This window comes from Podarcis vaucheri (assembly GCF_965113315.1).
Source record: "Podarcis vaucheri genome assembly, chromosome: 8".
NCBI lineage: Eukaryota > Metazoa > Chordata > Lepidosauria > Squamata > Lacertidae > Podarcis > Podarcis vaucheri.
Window position 1 is genome coordinate 4,512,037 of NC_138766.1, and position 20,703 is coordinate 4,532,739.

Below are 20,703 nucleotides of genomic sequence, written 5' to 3' on the forward strand. Positions count from 1 at the left end.
CCTGTTTGGCTGTAGCAGCCCAGAAGACAGATAGCATATTAGATCAAAAGCCACCTTCCTTGAGCTTTTCTTACCCTTTGTCCTGATTAACATTGCTATGAGTTTTATGTAAGCCTTACATTGTAAGGATTCCACTGCTAGTTAAAACTGCTCTATTAGCTGATTTTTTTTACCACCCCGCCCCCCACATCAAAACCAAAACATCATTCAGATAGAGCTCTAACCAGAGAGAACTTTACTGGAAGGAAAAACAGTAAATAAGGGTGGAGAGAAACATAATATTTGCAGAGAAGTTACAGTGGTACATCACCTACAGTGTGATCTGAGCTTTCTCCTAACTTTGCCCTTTGCCTCACAGATGTTTGTTCTATTAAGTATTGCCCCTTTCCTGCCAGTGATCTCTCAGCCAAGAGGAAAGTGCTATTGTATACCTGTCTACCCAAAAGTAAAACTCTTTAAGATCACAGGTAAGATTATAGCCTAAATCCTGTGGCACTGCCTCTGGAACTGCTATGGGAGGTGGAAGAGCACACAGCAATGTTCAAATGCTAGTAAATTCCAAGCACTCATCAAAGCAAATGGAATGTCTAAGCAGTCCAAGTTGATCTCAGAAGCAGATAGATCCCTTTTGCAAAAAAACATTTGGCACAGTTCCATAAGACATTAGGTGAGATCCCAGGCTCCCATCTCATGCCAGACCCAAGTGAGATTTCTACCTGCCTCTGATCTGCTTGTTATTTGTGAACTTGTAAAATTAAACGATTCTATTTTCTTAATGGTAATCAGAATGTACATGTAGTGGTTAGGGCCTATAGGAAGAAAACAGTTTCACACTTCCTTTATGGGACCCCTCTACAGAAAACAGATTTTAACAGCAAAGTTCTGGCATTCTTTTTTCGACAGATCCTAGGAGTTCCAAAGTGTGGCTATATGTGCTGAGCTAGATCAACATCTCTTAGAATCTAGGGGTTGGATCATGACTTTAAATACTGGTTAAAAATTCATTTTTGTACATACTCAGAAAGCATATTATTTATTGAAAGATTCACACATTTTTCATGGTTTTCTGCAATTACTTTTAAACTCAAACATACTCATCCAGTATGTATGTAAATTCAGTATGTAAAATACAGTATGTAAATTCAAAAAATTTACCCCACTCTGCCCTCCGTATGCCTATCTGCTTACTTGGGTTTACAGCCTTGTCATGGAATGATGGCCAACTATTTTTATAATTTAGATACCCCTTTGCATCTTAGAGCTTTTATGTTAGCTGGTTTAAATGTACTGTCTAGAAGGTTAAAAAAAATACCCTTCCAGAATAGACTTTGCCCCTGTGGTATGAACACGCCAGATACAATATATCATATAATTTTGGACTGCTCTCTCTTCATTCAAAACTCTTCACAGAGACTTAACTGGTGATTCCTTTGAAGCTCCAAATATCTACTTGCAAAGAATCTGTAATCCAATATCTGATGAAGGATGATATTCCCGAAACTACTGAGGTTGTTTCAGGATACAAAATTGAGATTCTTAAAAGTCAATTTTGAAACTTCTTAATCTTACCTAATGATGGCTACTGAGTCTTTTATATGTTTTGTGTGCTTAATATGTCTGGACTATTAATTTTTTATTGGACTATTTTTAATGGTCTGAATTATGCAAATAAAGGCTGAATGAATGATTGAATGAAAAGTATTTGTTGAAATGCATAAAAATGAATTTGTAAGCAGGAAACTTTTATTAAGACTGGGGAAGGGGAGTGACTTCTAAAGAAACACAGAAAGGGTCCCGAGATAAAACATAAAGGTATATTAACTACTTTGTGGGACCTACAGTTGAATCCGACTTTGAACTGATTATGAAAATGCAATTCCACAAACAGTGTTTAAGGCCTCTAGGGTGGAAGCAACATTAATTAGTTCATTGTGCTACAGAGATAAATAAAACTGAGCTATATTACATGTTTGTTACATCAATGGTATAAGAAATGCATTGAACTCTTGTGAAATGTTATATAAATAGAGGCAAGCAGGAGATTTCCATACTGATTGTGCAGCAGTTTGTAAAATGGTGGCCACTACTCAAGGGGGAGGAGGAAATTTAGTCATATTCTCTTACCTGCCCTGCAAAGAGGCCACAAACCCCAATTATACAGAGTATGTTGAAGACAGCAGAGCCAACGATGGTCCCAACACCCACGTCTCCTTTCGTGATAAACACACCTGAAGGAAGAAAATAATTCCTGTGTCGCTCAGAATGAACAGGCAGGATTTCCCTCCGCAAACCAGAACAAGTGGCACTATTCAAGAAGACTGCTGGGATTAAGGAGAAAATACCAGAGCATATTTTCTAAAACTGAGAGAAGCAGAGAAAATGTGTGTAATAAAAAGATTGCTTAAGGTGTTTTCAGCACGATCAACTAGCTGAACAGTCAAATTCATTATATTATGGAAAAGGAAACAAGTGCAAAGGTTTCTCATCATCTGGTTAGCAGTACATGCAGGTCTGATCAACACATGTTAGAATGAGATGGTAGAATGAGCTGTTCCACTTCAGGTGGAGGAGACACCATTTTTGAACGCTTCACTAAGCAAGTAAGAGGAAGAGAGAGAGACAGAGAGACAGAGAGACAGAGAGAAATACTGCCTGTTTGCAGCTGTGCTGGTTTTCTACTTGCAGGGATCTCTCTCTCCACCACAGCAGTCTTAAATGGCACAGGCATTCTACCACTTTAGAACTTGCCCACCATGTAGCACCTCATACAAGACCAAGTCTTACTTGAATGCCCTGAGCTGTTAGAAAAAGCTTTCTCAGATTTTGCTGCTGTCTGGTATTTGGGGGGCAATGTGCATAGGATTCCAATACACATTGGGGCAGAGATTTGGGGTGGGAAAATACTTGTTTAAAGTCAAATGGCCCGTGCTCAGGAGTTCCTTCTGCATGGTTAGCACTGCATGAAGAGCCTTTGGGGGAAAGTTGGTAGAGGGGAAGGCTGTGGGGCCCTGCATCGGCTGCCTCTGTGAGCTGGAAACGGGTAAACAGACCTGCTAATTTTGGTTCTCCCTGTTTCCCATTTCCCCAATCTTAAATTAAGTTCTCTACATTTTCTACATTTCTGCAGCAGTTTGTGATCATGAAAATTCTTCAGCATGTCTCTTAAGAAACACATTTTTGCATGCAGCTTTAACAAATGTACACATTTCCAAAAGCTATTTCTGCTAATGTAATGCATTTTTGTATGTTATTCATTTTTATGCACACACTACTAGTTGTAGATTGAGCCATTCTTCACATCTCTTTCTGCATGGCACATGAGAACAGGGATGCCATTCAAAAGCATATTGTTTTGTACTTACTAAGAACACACAGGTGGGAAAATTCCCAACAAACATAATATTTTCCTGTTGTTGGCACTGGGCCAATCTTCCAGCAACATCCATTCCATCCTTCTGCCAATGTTTATTGGACTAAGGTTAACCTTATGGATTTGGTCTTCTACCCAAAACCTGGGTGTGCATATCTAGCCCCCATCATCTTTGTGGGAAAGATAAGGCACAAAACTATTAAAAAGCTGCATTTACTTTCACAGTTACAGCAAGAAAGAAGCGGAAGATTTAGTTACCTATGACAGATGTAAACAGTTCTGGAGCCGAGCTGCCAGCTGCCATGAACGTTGCCCCCGCCACATCTTCGCTCAGGTGCAGGCGCTGTGTGAGAAGACAAAAGTCTCTTATCAGAAGCAAAATACAACACGTCCCCAGGCTATTAGTGTTTCAGGACTCAGGATTCATGGTCGTCCCAACATCCTCCCCAGGCAGAATAGTATCAAAGGATATGCAATGCAGTAGGAGCTGCAGCAGAATCCTTCCCCCAAAGTAGTACCTCCAGTGTCACTCTAACCCAGGAGGATGTTGGAGGTGCGCAAGGGGCCTGCAGCAGAACTCTTTAGGGATGCCATTTATCTTTCTGATAGTTTGGGAGCACTGTCACGGCTACTCCATGGTTTCATCCTATGCTCCTCCAGGGACACACGGGTTTTTTTACAACTTTACTCTTGTCCGTGTCTTTTAAATGGGACATTAGCACACTGTTTCTCTAGCAGCTTTCTACTGATGTTCAAAATAATTAGCTGTCAGCTGCTGCCTGAACTTGAGAAATCATTTATATTATTTTTAAATTATCATTATCAATTACTTGACTGCTGGTAAGAGGAATTATCAGCCTGTCCCATTTGATTTTCCATGTATAAATGTCACATTATTTCATACTTACAATGTTATAAATGATTTCAGATATCAAAACTTTACACACTTAAGTTAATGTTTCTCAGGCTTGGAATTTTAATAACAAGCTTTTCATGTTTCAGTTTTATTTTCTATGATTTTTACCTTAAATTTGTGATAGCTCAAGCTCAATAAAAAACATCAAATAAGAGTGGATTTTTATTTTTACCTCTAACAGGTAAGATCAAGTAGTCCTCCTGCTGATCCACACCATTCACTTAAAGCTCCTTCAACACACTTTGAAAGCACACGACTTAGTACTTGATTCATATGCTGCAGGGTTGGCAGTGGCCTTAAATCAACTTGCTACAGTTGTTCATGAAAGCTATACCAATCACAGCGATATTTCTCTAGAAAAAGAGGTGCCAGAGATCACCACGAACGTCTCCCTTGTTCTCTTCGCATGGCAATGGAGCCCACCTGAGAGGTGCTGTGAATGAGCTCCAGCACATTCCAGCTGAAGAAAGACCTGGCTATGCCCATAGAAATGAAGTGTGTAAAACTGATGGGATGTAAACAAAGGTTACAGTTCTGGTTTGGTAATTTCATTAATAAATATGAGTAAGTAGCATCAACATAGACTTACTTCACAAATCTTTTCCAACGAAGGGACAAAGAAATCATCACAGACAATAGCCAAAGCATAGAACATGTAGACAGCCTGCAGGAACAGAAAGCATTGTGTTTACAAGGCACCAGTTAAAACAGGATACTGTCATAATTTAATTATTTTAAAAGAATTAAGAATACATTATGTGCACTGGTTTGAAAAGACATCAAAGATATACCACAGAATTAAATTGGTGTAATAGTCAACCCTGCTGTCTAGGGAACCCTAGAAACTGCAGTGTGTGTGTGTGGGGGGGGATGTCTTTAGCAGATAAATCTTAGTATTCATCCTAGCCCCTACTCATCCCTAAGACACATCCCTACCCAGAAAATAGGGTGAGCCTGTAACAGGAATTAAAGTATTTACCATCACAAAAGAATGGCCAGGCTGCCCAGTAAAGCAACCAGTGACCAATATCAAGTGTCCTGGCAAACAGAATTCCTGCTGGAGACCGCCTCTTTCTGCGATGTATGTATGATGTTTTGGGGGTGGTCTCAAGCTACAGGGTGGAAAATTTCAAAAGTCTAGATAAGAGCTTGCACACCAGTGTTCTGGGTTCCTCTCCTCCCTCCCTGCGTGGGGGACCCTGTTGCAACAGTTTAATAAAGATCAGGCTTGTTAGCTGCTTTGCTTCTCAATATTCTCTGGTTGGCCTCTGTTATTTTCTCCTACCGATAGGGAATCTACTTAAGGACTCGATACAGGCTCCTGGATACCCCATAAAAGAAAAGGAGCAGTTTTTTCTTATAACAAAAGGAAAAAATGGCATCAATCCATGGGAAACAAGCCACAACTCCCTTTCATTTCAGTGGTGCTTGTACAGAACTTCCTGGTGGATTCTGAGTCACAGATGTCTGTTTCTTTGCCTGCTGCCCTTATCAGCACCTAAAATCCACTCTCTGTGGAGCCTCATCATCTTGCCTCCTGAGAGGGCTGCCTCTGGATTGCTGGGATAGCTCAGTCAGTAAAGCATATGACTCTTAATCTCAGGGTTGTGGGTTTGAGCCCCACGTTGGGCGAAAGATTCGTACATTGAAGGAGGTTGGACTAGATGGCTCTCCTGGTCTCTTCAAACTCTACATTTCCATGGCCCCTTTTCACTGAATATATGTCGGCTCTAGAAAACTTAAGCCAGTCATATGTTCCAGTTATTCCTAAACAAATGTAGTTTTCATGTGGGAGGTTTGCAAAATTTGGAGCTTGATTTTGATTTTCAAGGGAGGTTTCTATGAAGGTGAATGATCTAGAGTTTCCATGTCTCCTGGCATGGTAGCTTAAGGGTAGTGCCAGGCAGATCAGAAGGTGGCCTGGTGGGATACAGATGTGTTCTATGATATCACCTGTCAGTTAGGGGAAGAGCCTGACTGCGTCTGCAGGATGGAGCCAGGCAAGCATGGAATAGAAAACACTTTCATCAGGTCAGGCAGAAAATAAGTGCACCATCTTGATACTGCCTGGGATTTCACTTATTTGTCCCAGAAACCTGAGGCTCCAGGTTAAGCATGGGGGACCCGGCAACCCCTCCCCATTTTTTGTTATGTTCAGTCAAGAATCCAGAAGATGTGATGTCTAAGCAAAACAAACTTTTCAGTCAGTTATTTCCTCTTTTACAAGCCAATAATAGTGCCAGGTTAAAATGTTCCATTACAAAATCTAGCACCTAATAACCAGTGAACTTGATCATGTTCGCAGCCACATCGTGATGACTTTCCAGTTTCCTCAAACCACTAAAAGTCCTGTGATTGGCATAGGTCCCTACCTAGTCTATTATCATTGAAAAGGTTTGTTACTACAAGGAGATGCTGGTCACTAAATACATACAATTACAGAGCCAAATCAAATATACAGAAACATCATACAGTAGAGTCCTTTCTGGGCTGGAACACTTCAAATGGGAGAATATTTCAAAAATGAAAGCCAGCATATGAAAAGCTAAACTGCAACTTTTCCATGTGACACATGGTTCTAGCAAGTGCCATTGCAGAGTTTTGTCTGCATTTGGTAGATTGCCTCGTGCAAGCTGAATATCACAACTGGATCAGAAACGCATGTGGGGAGCCACTGCTAAAAATAAGCAGCAAGGATTAAAATTTCCACGAAAAGGTTAATCACTTCCAGTTAAACAAGGAATTACTGGCTGAGGTATTCTTAGTCAAATGACTCTTGAGAGGCCATGCCTGGTTCCCAACTCAGAGGTTGAAAGGGGAGTGTGGAGGGGATGGCAGATGACAGAAATATCATGTGCTGGGCATTGGGGATTGGGGCCTTAGGCCCCTCCTCACTTTTCAAGGCAGACATCTCCACACATAAAAACCCAAATGAGTTGTGGATTACAGGACAAAACTATGTAATCTTGTACTAGGATAGGTTTCTAGTCTTGTTTTGAGTACTGAACAAGTATATCTAGCTAAAAAAGTACTGCACACAAGATCTTGTTAGAAATCCAAGTATATCACAACCTCGGCTTGGGAGATTTGAGTGGGAAACAGAAAGCTGGAATGCAGCAATGAGAAAATGTTGATCTGCCGATTGAACAAAGGAAGAAAAGCAGGGTCTGGAGCAGGGGTGGGAAACTGGTGGTCCTCCACATGTTGTTGGACCCCATGCCTGACCATTGGCCATGCTGGCTGGATCTGATAGGAGCTGAAGTCCTCAACACCTAGAGAACCACAGGTTGCCACCCCTCCTCTGCGTCTGAGAAGCCTGAGCTGCTTGCAGACCATACTAACTCACCAGACTCTCCCAACTTAAAGCCATCAAGTTTCCAGTTTAAGCTATGGAGTGCCTGATAACAAACTCAACATCTGATGTCCTCAAAGTAGGTAAAAACAGTGTGCTATTAAAGGGCCAAGCCAATGTGAAGCAGTGCTAGCCCTGACAGGGGATTGGCACATAGCTTTTATAAAAAGGTAAAGGTAAAGGTAAAGGACCCCTGACAGTTAAGTCCAGCCGTGAACGACTCTGGGGTTGCGGCGCTTATCTCACTTTATTGGCCGAGGGAGCCAGCGTACAGCTTCCGGGTCACGTGGCCAGCAGGACTAAGCTGCTTCTGGTGAACCAGAGCAGTGCATGGAAATGCCGTTTACCTTCCCGCCAGAGCGGTACCTATTTATCTATTTGCACTTTGATGTGCTTTCAAACTGCTAGGTTGGCAGGAGCAGGGACTGAACAACTGGAGCTCACCCCGTCGCGGGGATTCGAACCGCTGACCTTCCGATCGGCAAGCCCTAGGCTCAGTGGTTTAGACCACCGCGCCACCCACGTTCATATGGAGACACAAATAACATTAAGAGTAGGTGTTTTAATACAGCACTTCACTGTCACAGAAATACTAATATAAGCTTCCAAGCATGAAAATGGCAAGCAAGGATACTCTGCAAACACAACCTTTTATTCCAGAAAACAAAACATCTCAACACAACACAACCCTATAAAGACACTAGAGATAAGCAAGGAATTAATTAATGGTCTATTGGTTAGAACTGAATTCTCATAATTTCAACAGCCTAACAGTAGAGAAAACATTCAAATTAGCTGAATAACTCATCCCATAAGAACTCATATCAGTTTCTCTTCAGTGACACAAAAGAAAGACTAATGGCAAGAAAGCTCATTACTTCTTTCGGCATTTTAAAACTGATTTTAATTTAGATGGAAGGTCAGGGCACATCTTGCACACAAGTCTATTAAGCTCTCTGCCCCATGTATAATTTCCCCAATGTTTCATCCAAGGTGAAGGAGGCATTCATATGGTTCTTCATACATTGTGACCACATCAGTTATGTTAAAGGGAAGGGATCACAGTTTATTTAGTTGCAGACAACATGTTTTGTACCCAATTATATAAACTAAAAAATGATTAATTTAATTAAAGAGAGTTATCCAATTCAAATAATGTATGTCCTATTTCTGACAATGAGAACATAAATGAATTAATAGTGTTATCAGTTTATAGTGTTATCTGAGATGTCTCTTTAAAGGAAAAGATGTATGGCAACTGAAGCGTACATCCATATGGTCAGGGTTGTGTTGCTTATTGGTATGATAATTATTTTCTGCAACAACATAAGTTTTAGAAGTTGTGTATAACATCTTAAGCACGCCACGTCTATGTAAATTATTTGGCTGATTATTTGGGAGCTTTGCTTGCCTGGTCTGAAGATAAGCAGCTGTACTCTCAAGGAGCTAGCTAGTTACAGAAAGGAAGCTGCTCCTCGTGAACAGAAGAGAAATATGCAGAAGAGAAAAAGACCCGTGATATGAGTTGTACCCCTACACTCAGGAAACAGTGGCCTGCCATTTCAGTGGCCAGGCTGTTAATGGGGAGTAGGAGGTTTGATCCTGGCCCAACTGCATTGGCCGCCAGGTAGTTTCTGGGCTCAATTAAAAGTACAGGTTTTGACCTATAAAGTCTTATGTGACTCATGACCACAAAACCTTAAGCGATCGTGTCTCCCCACGTGAATCTACCCAAATTCATCATCTGGGGCCCTTCTTTGTGAGGGAGGTGTAGAAGATGGTGACACAAGATCAGGCCTTCTCCGTGGTGACTCCCTGGCTGGACTGCTCTCCCCAGAGAGATGTGCCTGGTGCCATCACTGTCAACTTTCAGATGACAAGTGTAGACTCTCCAAGCGTCCCTATTTTCCAGGGACAGTCCCAAATTGACAGAAGCTCCCGGTTTCCAATTTGATCCTGGAATGTCATGCTTTTCCTTGCGACGTCCCTATTTTTATTAGAGAAATATTGGAGGGTATGAAAGTGGAGACTTTTTACTCAGGCATTTCACTTTACTAACTGATTGATTGATTGATTATTTATTTAGTGCCCTTCATCTGTAGATCTCGGGATGGTTCACAACATGATCAAGGTCGGGTGTGCCATTTTTAATGTTATTGTAAGTGGAGAACTTTTACTTAATAATGGTTTTTAACCTTTCAGTGGTACTTTAAATGTGGTATTTTATGCTTTTTTAAAGAGGTGGAGAGGGGGTTGCAGTCAGTGACAAATAAATATAAGAAATAAAAGTAAATAAATAGTGCCTGGCTGCAATAGCACTCTCCTCATTTGTTATTTCCTTAGGCTGGTGCCAACATAGTCATGAAAAAGACCACAGCTGCAAAGTGGCTATGAGCTCCTCTCTGGGAGCCTGTAATGCTAGTCCATTTGTGCTCAGCCAAGGTTTGGCTCAGCTTAGCATGACATGAAAACTGAGTCACTGATTCAATCAAGTTCTCTTGGGGTCCATTCAAAAAGGATTCAAAGAGAGTCAGTGATTCTGTAAACTACAAACCCTGAATACGCTGGCATAAATGACAAGTGAATCAGTGCTATGGAAGAAAAGAACACCTTCCTACAAGGAATTTCTGGTGAGAAATGACTAAATGGCTAAATATATATTTAAAAAACCCTGTTGTGGTAGCAGGCACGCCAGGTTGGACCCCACATGGAGGGGGGCTGTCACATGTGCATGACGACATCACATGTGTGACACCCCGCCCCCATCAGGCCACGCTTGCAGGGTCACTCTGGCAATCCCAGCGGGGGGCGAGGAGGGCGAAAGTCACCCTCCAAGCGCTCAGGCAATTGCAGAGGGCGCCAGAGCTTGCCCAGGGCAGCGGGGGATGGCAGCCACTACAATATTGAGATGGGCAATGCCCCCTGCTCAAAATATTGAGGGAGCTGAAGCCCCTCATGCCCCATATACCCAGCGCCACTGTGTGGTAGCCATAGATCTTCACTTGCTGCTGAACATTTAAAGTATTTTAAATATTTATAAGGCATTTTTGAGGCTGGTGGTGTCTACAGATTGGCATTATTAATAATTGTTCCTGCTGACGTTATCTTTCAATTATAATTTGTATGTTGTAATGTGTTTTTTTAATGTTGTAAGATATATATTTTTTAAAAAATAAACATAATATGCATATAGGCAAATAGTGACTCACACAGAAGGCGTGCAAAACGACTGCTCCATGCCGCCGGTTCTCATTTGTGAAGATGTCATTAGGGAATTCATTGAGAGCTAGGAAGGAAAAAGCAAAGAATCAAGCAAATAGAAACATTCATTTAGTTCATAGTAAAGATACTTTAATTAAACAAGCCAAGTGCTTCTGTAGACTGACAATCCTGGCATTTTCCTGCCATGGAAACTATCATACTGTTCATGTTACTTTCAAATTACTTCATTTTAAGCCTTTTTTGGGTAAACATTTATTGGGAAATTTGATGCTACATTAATTGTAACAGTATGTGTCATCAAGTTGCCTTGGGCACAGCCAACAAATTCTAAACACAGTGTTCTGTTCTGTAATCTTCAGAGTTGTACTACTGGGCATAATTATAAGAGCACTTTCTAAACACATAATTAGATTATGATATTAAAACTGTAGCTGTAGCCAAGACAATACATTCTTAGGAACCTTACCGTTTTTATGCTTATGATTCCTCATATGATTTGAACAATGGCTAGACTACACTGTCTTGTTGCTTTAAGTCTGCCCCAATGAGCACCGATATGAGAACTTGTTTCTAGGAACCCCGAAATAGTGGTGGTGAGCATAAGGAGAGAAGGGTTGACTGCACTGCTTGGTCATCACTGCTGAAGTGGCAACTGAGGATGTGCATCCTGCTTTTACCAAAGGCCGTCACTCGGTGCCTATCTTTGGCTAGTTTGGCAATAATGCTTGGACATGATGAGCAGCCCCCAGTCACAGCATACTGTAAGCCACTGGTGTTATGAGCCTTGGCACTGCTAGCCACTACCCAGGAGCAGGACCTGCAATACGTAGCCCCGCCTCCTCGCTTGTTTTGCCACATGATGCCCAGTGCCTACCTACTTTTTAAAATAACTTTTTATTGGGTTTTATAAACAAGGGTGATAGGCATAATAAATGATACAAATAAACAGACCAAGTATCCTCATGTCATTTGTCAATCACAAAAATAGCACAATAAATTTGCAGTAATAACTACAACATATAGTTCATTATTAGTGCTCAGTGTATAAGTTCTTGGTTTGTGAATTGGTTTAAACAAAAAGAAAGGGAAAGGAGCCCCTGGGGTTGTGCTTAGATTAAGTCTGAGTATTAGTCAGTTATACATGAAACAACATAAAGGTGTTGGTATATTCGAAGGTGGGGTGTGAAGATAGTAATCTATGTTTACATTTAAATTTTTATCAACCAGACTGAGTCAACTGCTGATGTGCTCCTTTTTGTGGAATATTGGCATATGTTAATAAATCAAACCACGCCAGGGTACATCCATATTTCTTGATCGTTCTGTGTGTCAGCTATAGTTAATTTGTTAATCTCTCAAGGTGGACTGTTTTCCCAACTGTTTTGTACCAATTGTCAATCATTGTGCCAGAAAGGTCTTTCCCATATATGGTTATGCTGCATCTTGCTGCTTGTAATAAATAACTTATTAATTCTTTATTATGTAAATCCAGATTGTTGTCTTGAAAAATATTTAATACAGTGGTACCTCCGGTTACGAACTTAATTCATTCTGGAGGTCCGTTCGTAACCAGAAACCGTTCTTCACATGAAGCGTGCTTTCGCTAATGGCGCCTCCCGCTGCTGCCGCGCCGCCAGTGTGCGACTTCCACTCGCATCCCGGGGCAAAGTTCGCAGCTACTTCCAGGTTAGTGGAGCTCATTACCCAAAGCGTTCGTAAGGGGGACAGTACGTAACATGAGGTTCCACTGTAAAGCTAATTCTGGTTTGACTTCCAATTGTTGTTTTGTTATTTTATAAATTTTTTGGAATATCAAATTCTTTTTATGCATTTTTCAATTTTTTAAAATTCTTTTTCAATCATCTCATGTCATATCTCAATACTTCCCAGCCTATCTCTCCTTGCCATCCTAGTTGATCTTTATTAAGCTGCATATCCTTTTGTTCCACCCAATTACATTCTACTTGGATTCCTAGTTGTTGTTTCCTGCTGCACGTAAGTCAACCCCTTCTTCAAGTCTGACTTTTCTACCTCTTTATACACTTTCCAAAGTATTCCCACTCCTCCCTTATCCATGTCTCATCTTGATTTATCTTTGCTGTCATGGTACCTAACTTCACATCAACTTATTTTGCCATTGCTTTTTTGCTGGGATTTCTTTTTCCTTCCATCTCTGCACATAGACTATTCTGGCTGATGTAGAGGAATCATAGAATCATAGAATCATAGAATCATAGAGTTGGAAGAGACCACAAGGGCCATCGAGTCCAACCCCCTGCCAAGCAGGAAGAGACAGAGCATCTTCTTGAAGATGCCACCATTTATTATACCTAGTAAGAAGGCCTCTGTTGTTGTTGTTGTTGTTTTGGGGGGGAATGTAAACATAAACATATTTTTTAGTTCTACATAAATCATTTCCCAAAATTATTTGACCCGCTTACATGACCACCACATATGCATAAAAGTCCCCTCTCATCTCATGGTATTTCCAACACATTTTGGGTCCTTTTTTGTACAACTTTGCAATCTTGCTTGGGGTTAGGTACCACCTATACATTGTTTTTGCATATTTTCCTTTATAGCAAAACAGGTCGAGACATTCATTTTTGTCTACCATACTTTCTCCCACACCATCATTTCTATGATGTAGCCTGTATCAATTGCCCATTGAGTCACTGATACCTTTATCATTTCATCTTTTGTCTGCCATTCCAGCAGAAATTTATAAATTTTGGAGATTATTTTTTTGTTATTTCATAATATCACTCTTTTGTATTCTGAACCTCTTTGCATAAATCCTTTTTTCCTTGTCTTTTTGGAATATCTCATTTAGTTGATAATATTTAAACAAATAGGTGATCCATTCTTGTATCTCTTCTCTTCTTTCTCATCTTGCTTTCCCTTCTTCAAATTCAATAATTTCTTTATACGTGCCCCAATTCTTTCCCCTATTTATCTTTTTAATTGATACAGCTTCGATGGACGATAACCAGTGTGGAGTTTTTCTTTCAAGAAGGTCATTATATCTCATCCAAACACTCCTTCTTATAAAATGATTTAAAAATCCTTTCTGTACCTTAACTTTATCATAACATAAATAGGCATGCTGCCCAGAAAGGCTGGATTTTTGTACATTCCCGTCACATGTGGAGATAGGTACTGGGTGTGGGGCAGTCCCTCCAGCAATATGGTGAGGCACCAGGATAGATCCTTGCCAGCTTCCTGGGAGTTGGTACCGCAATTATCTTATTCTACCAATATATGAGTTTTAGGGTCAATTCTCTATTACTCGCTGAAATGGTCTTAAAGGGCTTTTTTTCACTGACCTAGTTCAAGTTCATAGCTTAAATCACATTTTCACTGATGTTTAGTAGGGTCAAGTTAACTGACCAATGCACTGAGTAAATTTTATAGATTGCAGATGTTATACCTGGGCCTCGATCTTCTGTCACTATTACAAGTTTTTCAAATGGCTAGAGGTCTTGTGACTGTAGAGTTTGCTTCTTGCCAGGTGTGTGCAAAAATCCACACTGTCAGGGAACTGACACCAGAGCAACCGGAGAAGGAGAGGCTCTCCGATTCTGCAGGGGAAGGTACCAGCACAAGGGGGAGACGTAGCTTGATAGAGGGGGAAGGAAATCAGCGTAACACCAAGGATCCAGGAGAGCAAATGGGGGAAGAGGGGGAAGGGCTCCGGGATTCTTCCTTGGAAGTCAGTGAGGAGAGCACTGGTCCTCCACTACCCACGCCCTCCCTGCGCAGGAGACGTCCGCGCAATGAGAGGCGGAGACGATTGGGTGTCAAACAGCTTTTATGCTGGCAAAGGTTTAAGAAATGCCCACAGACAGATTCTGCTAGCGACTGAGGCAGCCACGCCGAGATGGGCTGTGCAGTCAAGACGGTTTAACATATGCAGCCAAGCTTCCAAACGGGAAAGTTTATGCATGAGTAACTCCCAACCACTACACACACGTTTCTGCTTTGTCAGTTACATTGCAAACTGCAAAACTATTTCTTATATCTGGCAAGTGTGTCTTGCTTTCCCAGCTCCAGGAACATCAACAGACCATCGGTTAGGGTTGCCATACTTTGAAGAGCAAAAAAGAGGACATGGAGCCCCCTCACCTGCATATGTGCACACCATACCCTCCAACATTTGATGAAAATAGGAACATCCTATTCCATTAGTAAAGTAGTAGTAGTACCCCGCCCATCTGACTGGCTTGCCCCAGCCACTTTGGGTGGCTTCCAACATACAGAAAAGCATAATAAAACATTAAACAGCTTCCCTATACAGAACTACCTTCAGATATCTTCTAAAAGTTGTATGCTTACTTATCTCCTTGGCTTGGGGGTCGCATAACTACATACCCTCCAACATTTCTCTGATGAAAATAGAGATGTCCTAAGGAAAAACGTGACATTCCAGGATCAAAACAGAAACCAGGAGCTTCTGTCAATCTAGTGGGGTTGGGGAAGAGACAGTGTTTATCTACTCACTCTGCATCATTCATAATTTTATAAACCACTATCACACCATTTTCCCTCCCCCGCCCCACACCAAAATTATAAAAGCCCAAAAAAGCTTTAGCCTTGCTTCAGCTACTGATTTGCTTACATGATTAAAGGATAAATCAGAGGCTTAAGAGAATTGAAACTAAGGGATGTAATCCACTTATTAACTAGGGGCTCCTGGTACGCCTCTATTTCTTCAGCAATAAGAACAGCAGCATCCATTATGATTTGCACCAATTGCCATAGGGATATTTCCCACAGCACACATATAACGTGTAAACATAATACATGTGTAAACACACTAGTGATGGTTAAGGATTGGTCTGCAGCTTTACTTGAATTAATCTGTTTTGCTCTTCCTGAACTAATGTGCAGGTCAGAAAACAGTCATTCTTTGATTTTTGCACTTCTCTGAATCTTGTGACACAATTCTCAACTTTAAAAACACATCAAGATGCTTGTAAGATGTGTATTTTAGGTTGTGTGTGTGCAAAAATACATTTTTTAAAAATAACATATGTAAAAAAAAACCACCTGTAATTTAGGGTACAGAAATCATGTTCAGTAAATCATATTTGGTAGAAAAATAATGTGGATTATCATGTGGTTTATTGACTACAGATTGATGTAGACACAGGACAGGATGGACTTAAGAATGAATGACGTGGACTAGGAACAGACTGAACTCATCATCCCTGGTATATGTATCTGGGAACTCTGGGTGACCTACCCACATCCAGTCAGCAGCATCCATTATCATTTGCACCAAACTTGGGGCTTTTGAGGACCAGCTGTGTGCAGTGCCAAGAGGGCTGCTGCAGGGCAGAGGGAGTGGACAGTCACAAGCAGCACTTCTGCACGTTAACTTTAGGTGAACGGAAGCAGCAAGCTGCTGCGATGAAGCAGATTCCAGTGCAACATCCTGGCTTGCACCCGCTAAGATTGCCCCTGGGTGCTGCAGCACCTGCAGCACACGACTGAAGCCCCCCAAATATGGCAGCAGTTTCCTTTCCCAGTACCTGGGGGACAGGTATAGGGTTGTCAGGTCTCAGGCTTAGGGCTTTAACTTTCATCTCAGGGTTTCCACTTCCAGGGGAAAGAGTATACCGTATTTTTTGCACCATAACACTCACTTTTTTTCCTCCTAGAAAGTAAGGGGAAATGTCTGTGCATGTTATGGAGGGAATGCCTACGGGTGGCATGCCTACGGATTTTCCTCCTCTAAAAACTATGTGTATGTTATGGTCGGGTGCGTGTTATACAGTGAAAAATACGGTAATTTCAGGGTAAGAGACAGGATCAGGGGGTTGCTCTGGGTCATATCTGTAGATACCAGGCATAATCCTGTAACTCCATGGCTCTTCTCCCTACATTCCAGGATCTATGATGTATCAAGTAGTATAACAGGATGAGGGAGAAAACCTGACACAAACAATAAAATTATTGACATGCTCTAAAATTGGATTCCGCTTCATGGATCACTACCTTGTCATGGTGAAGGGGCTTGAATAACTCAGAGAAGCTCTGAGCCATGCCGTGCAGGGCCACCCAAGATGGACAGGTCATAGCCGAGAGTTTAGACTAAATGTGATCCACCTGGAGAAGGAACTGGCAAACCACTCCAGTATTTTGTCAAGAAAACTCCAAGGACATAAAAAAGGAAAAGGTTTGAGAAAAAAGTGAGAGTTTCCAAGGCATGCTCTAGTTCATGGGGTCACGGAGAGTCGAACACGACTAAGATGACTAAACAACAACAAAAAATAGAGTTGCCATATTTTGAAAAGCAAAAAAGAGGACACACAGAGTTGTAAAGCTGGAAGGGACTCCGAGGGTCATCTAGTCCAATCCCCTTCAATGCAGGAATCTCACCTAAAGCATCCAAAATGCCGCTGCTTGCAGTGGGCCTTACTCCTGAGAGAAGTTCTGAGTTGTACGTCAGGGTCAGAGCTCCACCCTGTCCGCCTCCTAAGTCTGCGGTTTCTAAGCAGCTTGCAGTGTAGATGTGCAGAATGACAGGAGGTTGTGAAAGGAAGGTGGGGAAGCAGAGAGTGGCCCCCAACGCAGGCAAGAGGGAAAGCCAACTACTTGGATCTAGCCTGGGAGGGGGGGGCAGGGACACAAAGCAAGTCCTATGCACAAGCCAGGACACTTGGATGGGAAAAGTTTAACACTAACACACACACACAGATTGGTGGCAGGGCTTTGCGTGTCAGCAGGCCACTCGCTTGCCTTCTCCTGCCAAGACAAGACCCAAACCCTGCGGCCCTTGGCGTGTTTGCTGGAAGTTAAGCACCACGTAAACACGCCAACCCATATGCCACAGGCTGCATGGCTGCAAGTCCTGCCACGAACTTCCTTGTGAGAAAGCACACCCGCCACCCTCTCCCAAGTGCAATTGGGGGACAACTCCAGACCTCCTTGCTTCAGCATGGGACTCGCACTGCTACCAACCTCCCTAATATTATCTGACATTTTGTCATATTTTAAAAATCACCCCAGACAGAAATTTTCATATGAAAAATGTTAGGATATTTCCGTTCCACCTTAAAAGGGAGCAGGATGTTTGTGTCACAGCCTGCGTATTTCCTGTTCACAGGATGTTTATGTTGCTATTGCTTTCGTTTCTCTCTCTGTCGAAGACACTGACGCAGAACAGTCATGTCTTTCTTTGTTCTGATCAACGCTGAATAAAGCCTGTAAATAATACTCTCCTGGGTGCGACTTTTGCTGTGCATTATCTGCTGATAAAAGGTGTGCATGAGCTCTGGAATGTGGCAAGGTATTTCCAGGAAACTCGTGTCGCTAAAGCTCATACTGCGTGACTACGGGAGATCGATGGGTCGTCCGGCAGCCGGCTTGGGGGCCATGATGGACTTTACCTCCCTGGCAGTATCCAGGGTGGGTCTGGGAAAATCCGGATGTATGGCAACACTATCTCAAAGGATGTGAGCATTTAAAATAACACGACATACATACAACTTGTTAGGAAGCATGGTTTCCCAGTTTGCATTCTTGTGAATCAGCAGCATTCCCATTGGCCACTCGCCTATAGCTACCTTGTTGGCTTTCAATGTAGTGAAATATAATGCCTTGTGTGTTTTCTTGGTAAGAATTCCAGCTGATAAATACATAACATAAATGGATAATGTAAGGACTGGCATGAAATAGTTTTTTATTATAAAAATAATTTAAAAATCCATATTATATTTATTGTAAAAAATCTAATGACATATTTAATCAAGCACTGTTACTCTGATGTGTTAAGTGGGGTAGAAAGCACATCACGGTTGACAGCTGTTTATGTTGTGAACATAGCTTGCAGGCATCCCCTGCAAACTGACTACAAATATGGCACTTGGGAGATTGATTCTCCCCAAATAACACCAAGTCTGATCCTACCAAGCTGAGCTACATGCCATTTTTGATTAGCAGGCACCAGCCCTGCCTCTGGATCTCAGCTGCAATATTATTTTATTCTTCTCCTGGCAAATTAACTTCCTTAATGTCTTCATAGAATCATAGAATCATAGAATCATAGAGTTGGAAGAGACCACAAGGGCCATCGAGTCCAACCCCCTGCCAAGCAGGAAACACCATCAGAGCACTCCTGGCATATGGTTGTCAAGCCTCTGCTTAAAGACCTCCAAAGTAGGAGACTCCACCACACTCCTTGGCAGCAAATTCCACTGTCGAACAGCTCTTACTGTCAGGAAGTTCTTCCTAATGTTTAGGTGGAATCTTCTTTCTTGTAGTTTGGATCCATTGCTCCGTGTCCGCTTCTCCGGAGCAGCAGAAAACAACCTTTCTCCCTCCTCTATGTGACATCCTTTTATATATTTGAACATGGCTATCATATCACCCCTTAACCTCCTCTTCTCCAGGCTAAACATGCCCAGCTCCCTTAGCCGTTCCTCATAAGGCATCGTTTCCAGGCCTTTGACCATTTTGGTTGCCCTCCTCTGGACACGTTCCAGTTTGTCAGTGTCCTTCTTGAATTGTGGTGCCCAGAACTGGACACAGTACTCCAGGTGTGGTCTGACCAGAGCAGAATACAGTGGCACTATTACTTCCCTTGATCTAGATGCTATACTCCTATTGATGCAGCCCAGAATTGCATTGGCTTTTTTAGCTGCCGCGTCACACTGTTGGCTCATGTCAAGTTTGTGGTCAACCAAGACTCCTAGATCCTTTTCACATGTACTGCTCTCAAGCCAGGTGTCACCCATCTTGTATTTGTGGCTCTCATTTTTTTTGCCCAAGTGCAATACTTTACATTTCTCCCTGTTAAAATTCATCTTGTTTGTTTTTGCCCAGTTCTCTAATCTGTCAAGGTCGTTTTGAAGTGTGATCCTGTCCTCTGGGGTGTTAGCCACCCCTCCCAGTTTGGTGTCATCTGCAAATTTGATCAGGATGCCCTTGAGTCCATCATCCAAGTCGTTGATAAAGATGTTGAATAAGACCGGGCCCAAGACAGAACCCTGTGGCACCCCACTAGTCACTCTTCTCCAGGATGAAGAGGAACCATTGATGAGCACCCTTTGGGTTCGGTCAGTCAGCCAGTTACAAATCCACTGAGTGGTAGCATAGTCAAGACCGCATTTTACCAGCTTCTTTACAAGAATATCATGGGGCACCTTGTCAAATGCCTTGCTGAAATCAAGGTAGGCTACATCCACTGCGTTCCCTTCATCTACCAGGCTTGTAATTCTGTCAAAAACTCTCTATGTGAACTGATGAAATGTTATTGTGCCATTATACTAATATGTATGTCGCCGTGGCAGGAGCAAATATGAAGGGAGAGCAATATATTTAAGGGATCTCTGTTAGAAGGATGTTTTCTCTGTGGAGTTCTGGCCATCTAGTGTCAAGTATGGTGTCATCACTGAGTGACAAAATGAGGTTGTTTATTTTTTAAAAAATGGGCTCATGAAACTTTTTAGGAGTGACGTGGTGGCTTAGGCGCTTGCAGGTTCTGCGCTGCCAGAAACGGCAGCTTGGGACTTGCTTCGGCCTCTCCCTCAGCCGCCCAACAGATGAGGGGGAGGCGTCGGAGAGGCTCACCCCTCCCCCAGGGGTAACTTGCCCCGCCCCCGGCTGCAGGACACGCCCCCGCACCAGGCACCCAAGCAGCTAGCTACGCCGCTGGCAGTCATGCTGTGTATCCATAGCAGGGACCAGAAGAGGAATGATCACTGGGAGGAGGGCAGAGAGAAGAGCAGCAGCACAACCAGTCACCTTCACCTGCCCCAGCTGCAACAAAACACGTCTCTCCCATATCAGCCTCAGCCATAGCAGACGCTGTAACCTTCCAACAGTTTTACCTTCAGC

At 42.3% G+C, this 20,703-nt stretch overlaps 1 protein-coding gene across 1 annotated transcript in view; it reads right to left on the minus strand.

Moving 5' to 3' along the window:
- SLC24A3 (solute carrier family 24 member 3) overlaps nt 1-20,703 on the minus strand; it is a gene marked incomplete at its 5' end in the record, with an annotated part of 155,135 nt that overhangs the window by 44,214 nt on the left and 90,218 nt on the right. Inside the window, 4 exons of the mRNA XM_082234402.1 lie at nt 2,125-2,228; nt 3,629-3,713; nt 4,876-4,950; nt 10,848-10,924. Of these exons, the coding sequence (XP_082090528.1) occupies nt 2,125-2,228; nt 3,629-3,713; nt 4,876-4,950; nt 10,848-10,924 (341 nt within the window). The remainder of the gene's footprint in view (nt 1-2,124; nt 2,229-3,628; nt 3,714-4,875; nt 4,951-10,847; nt 10,925-20,703) is intronic.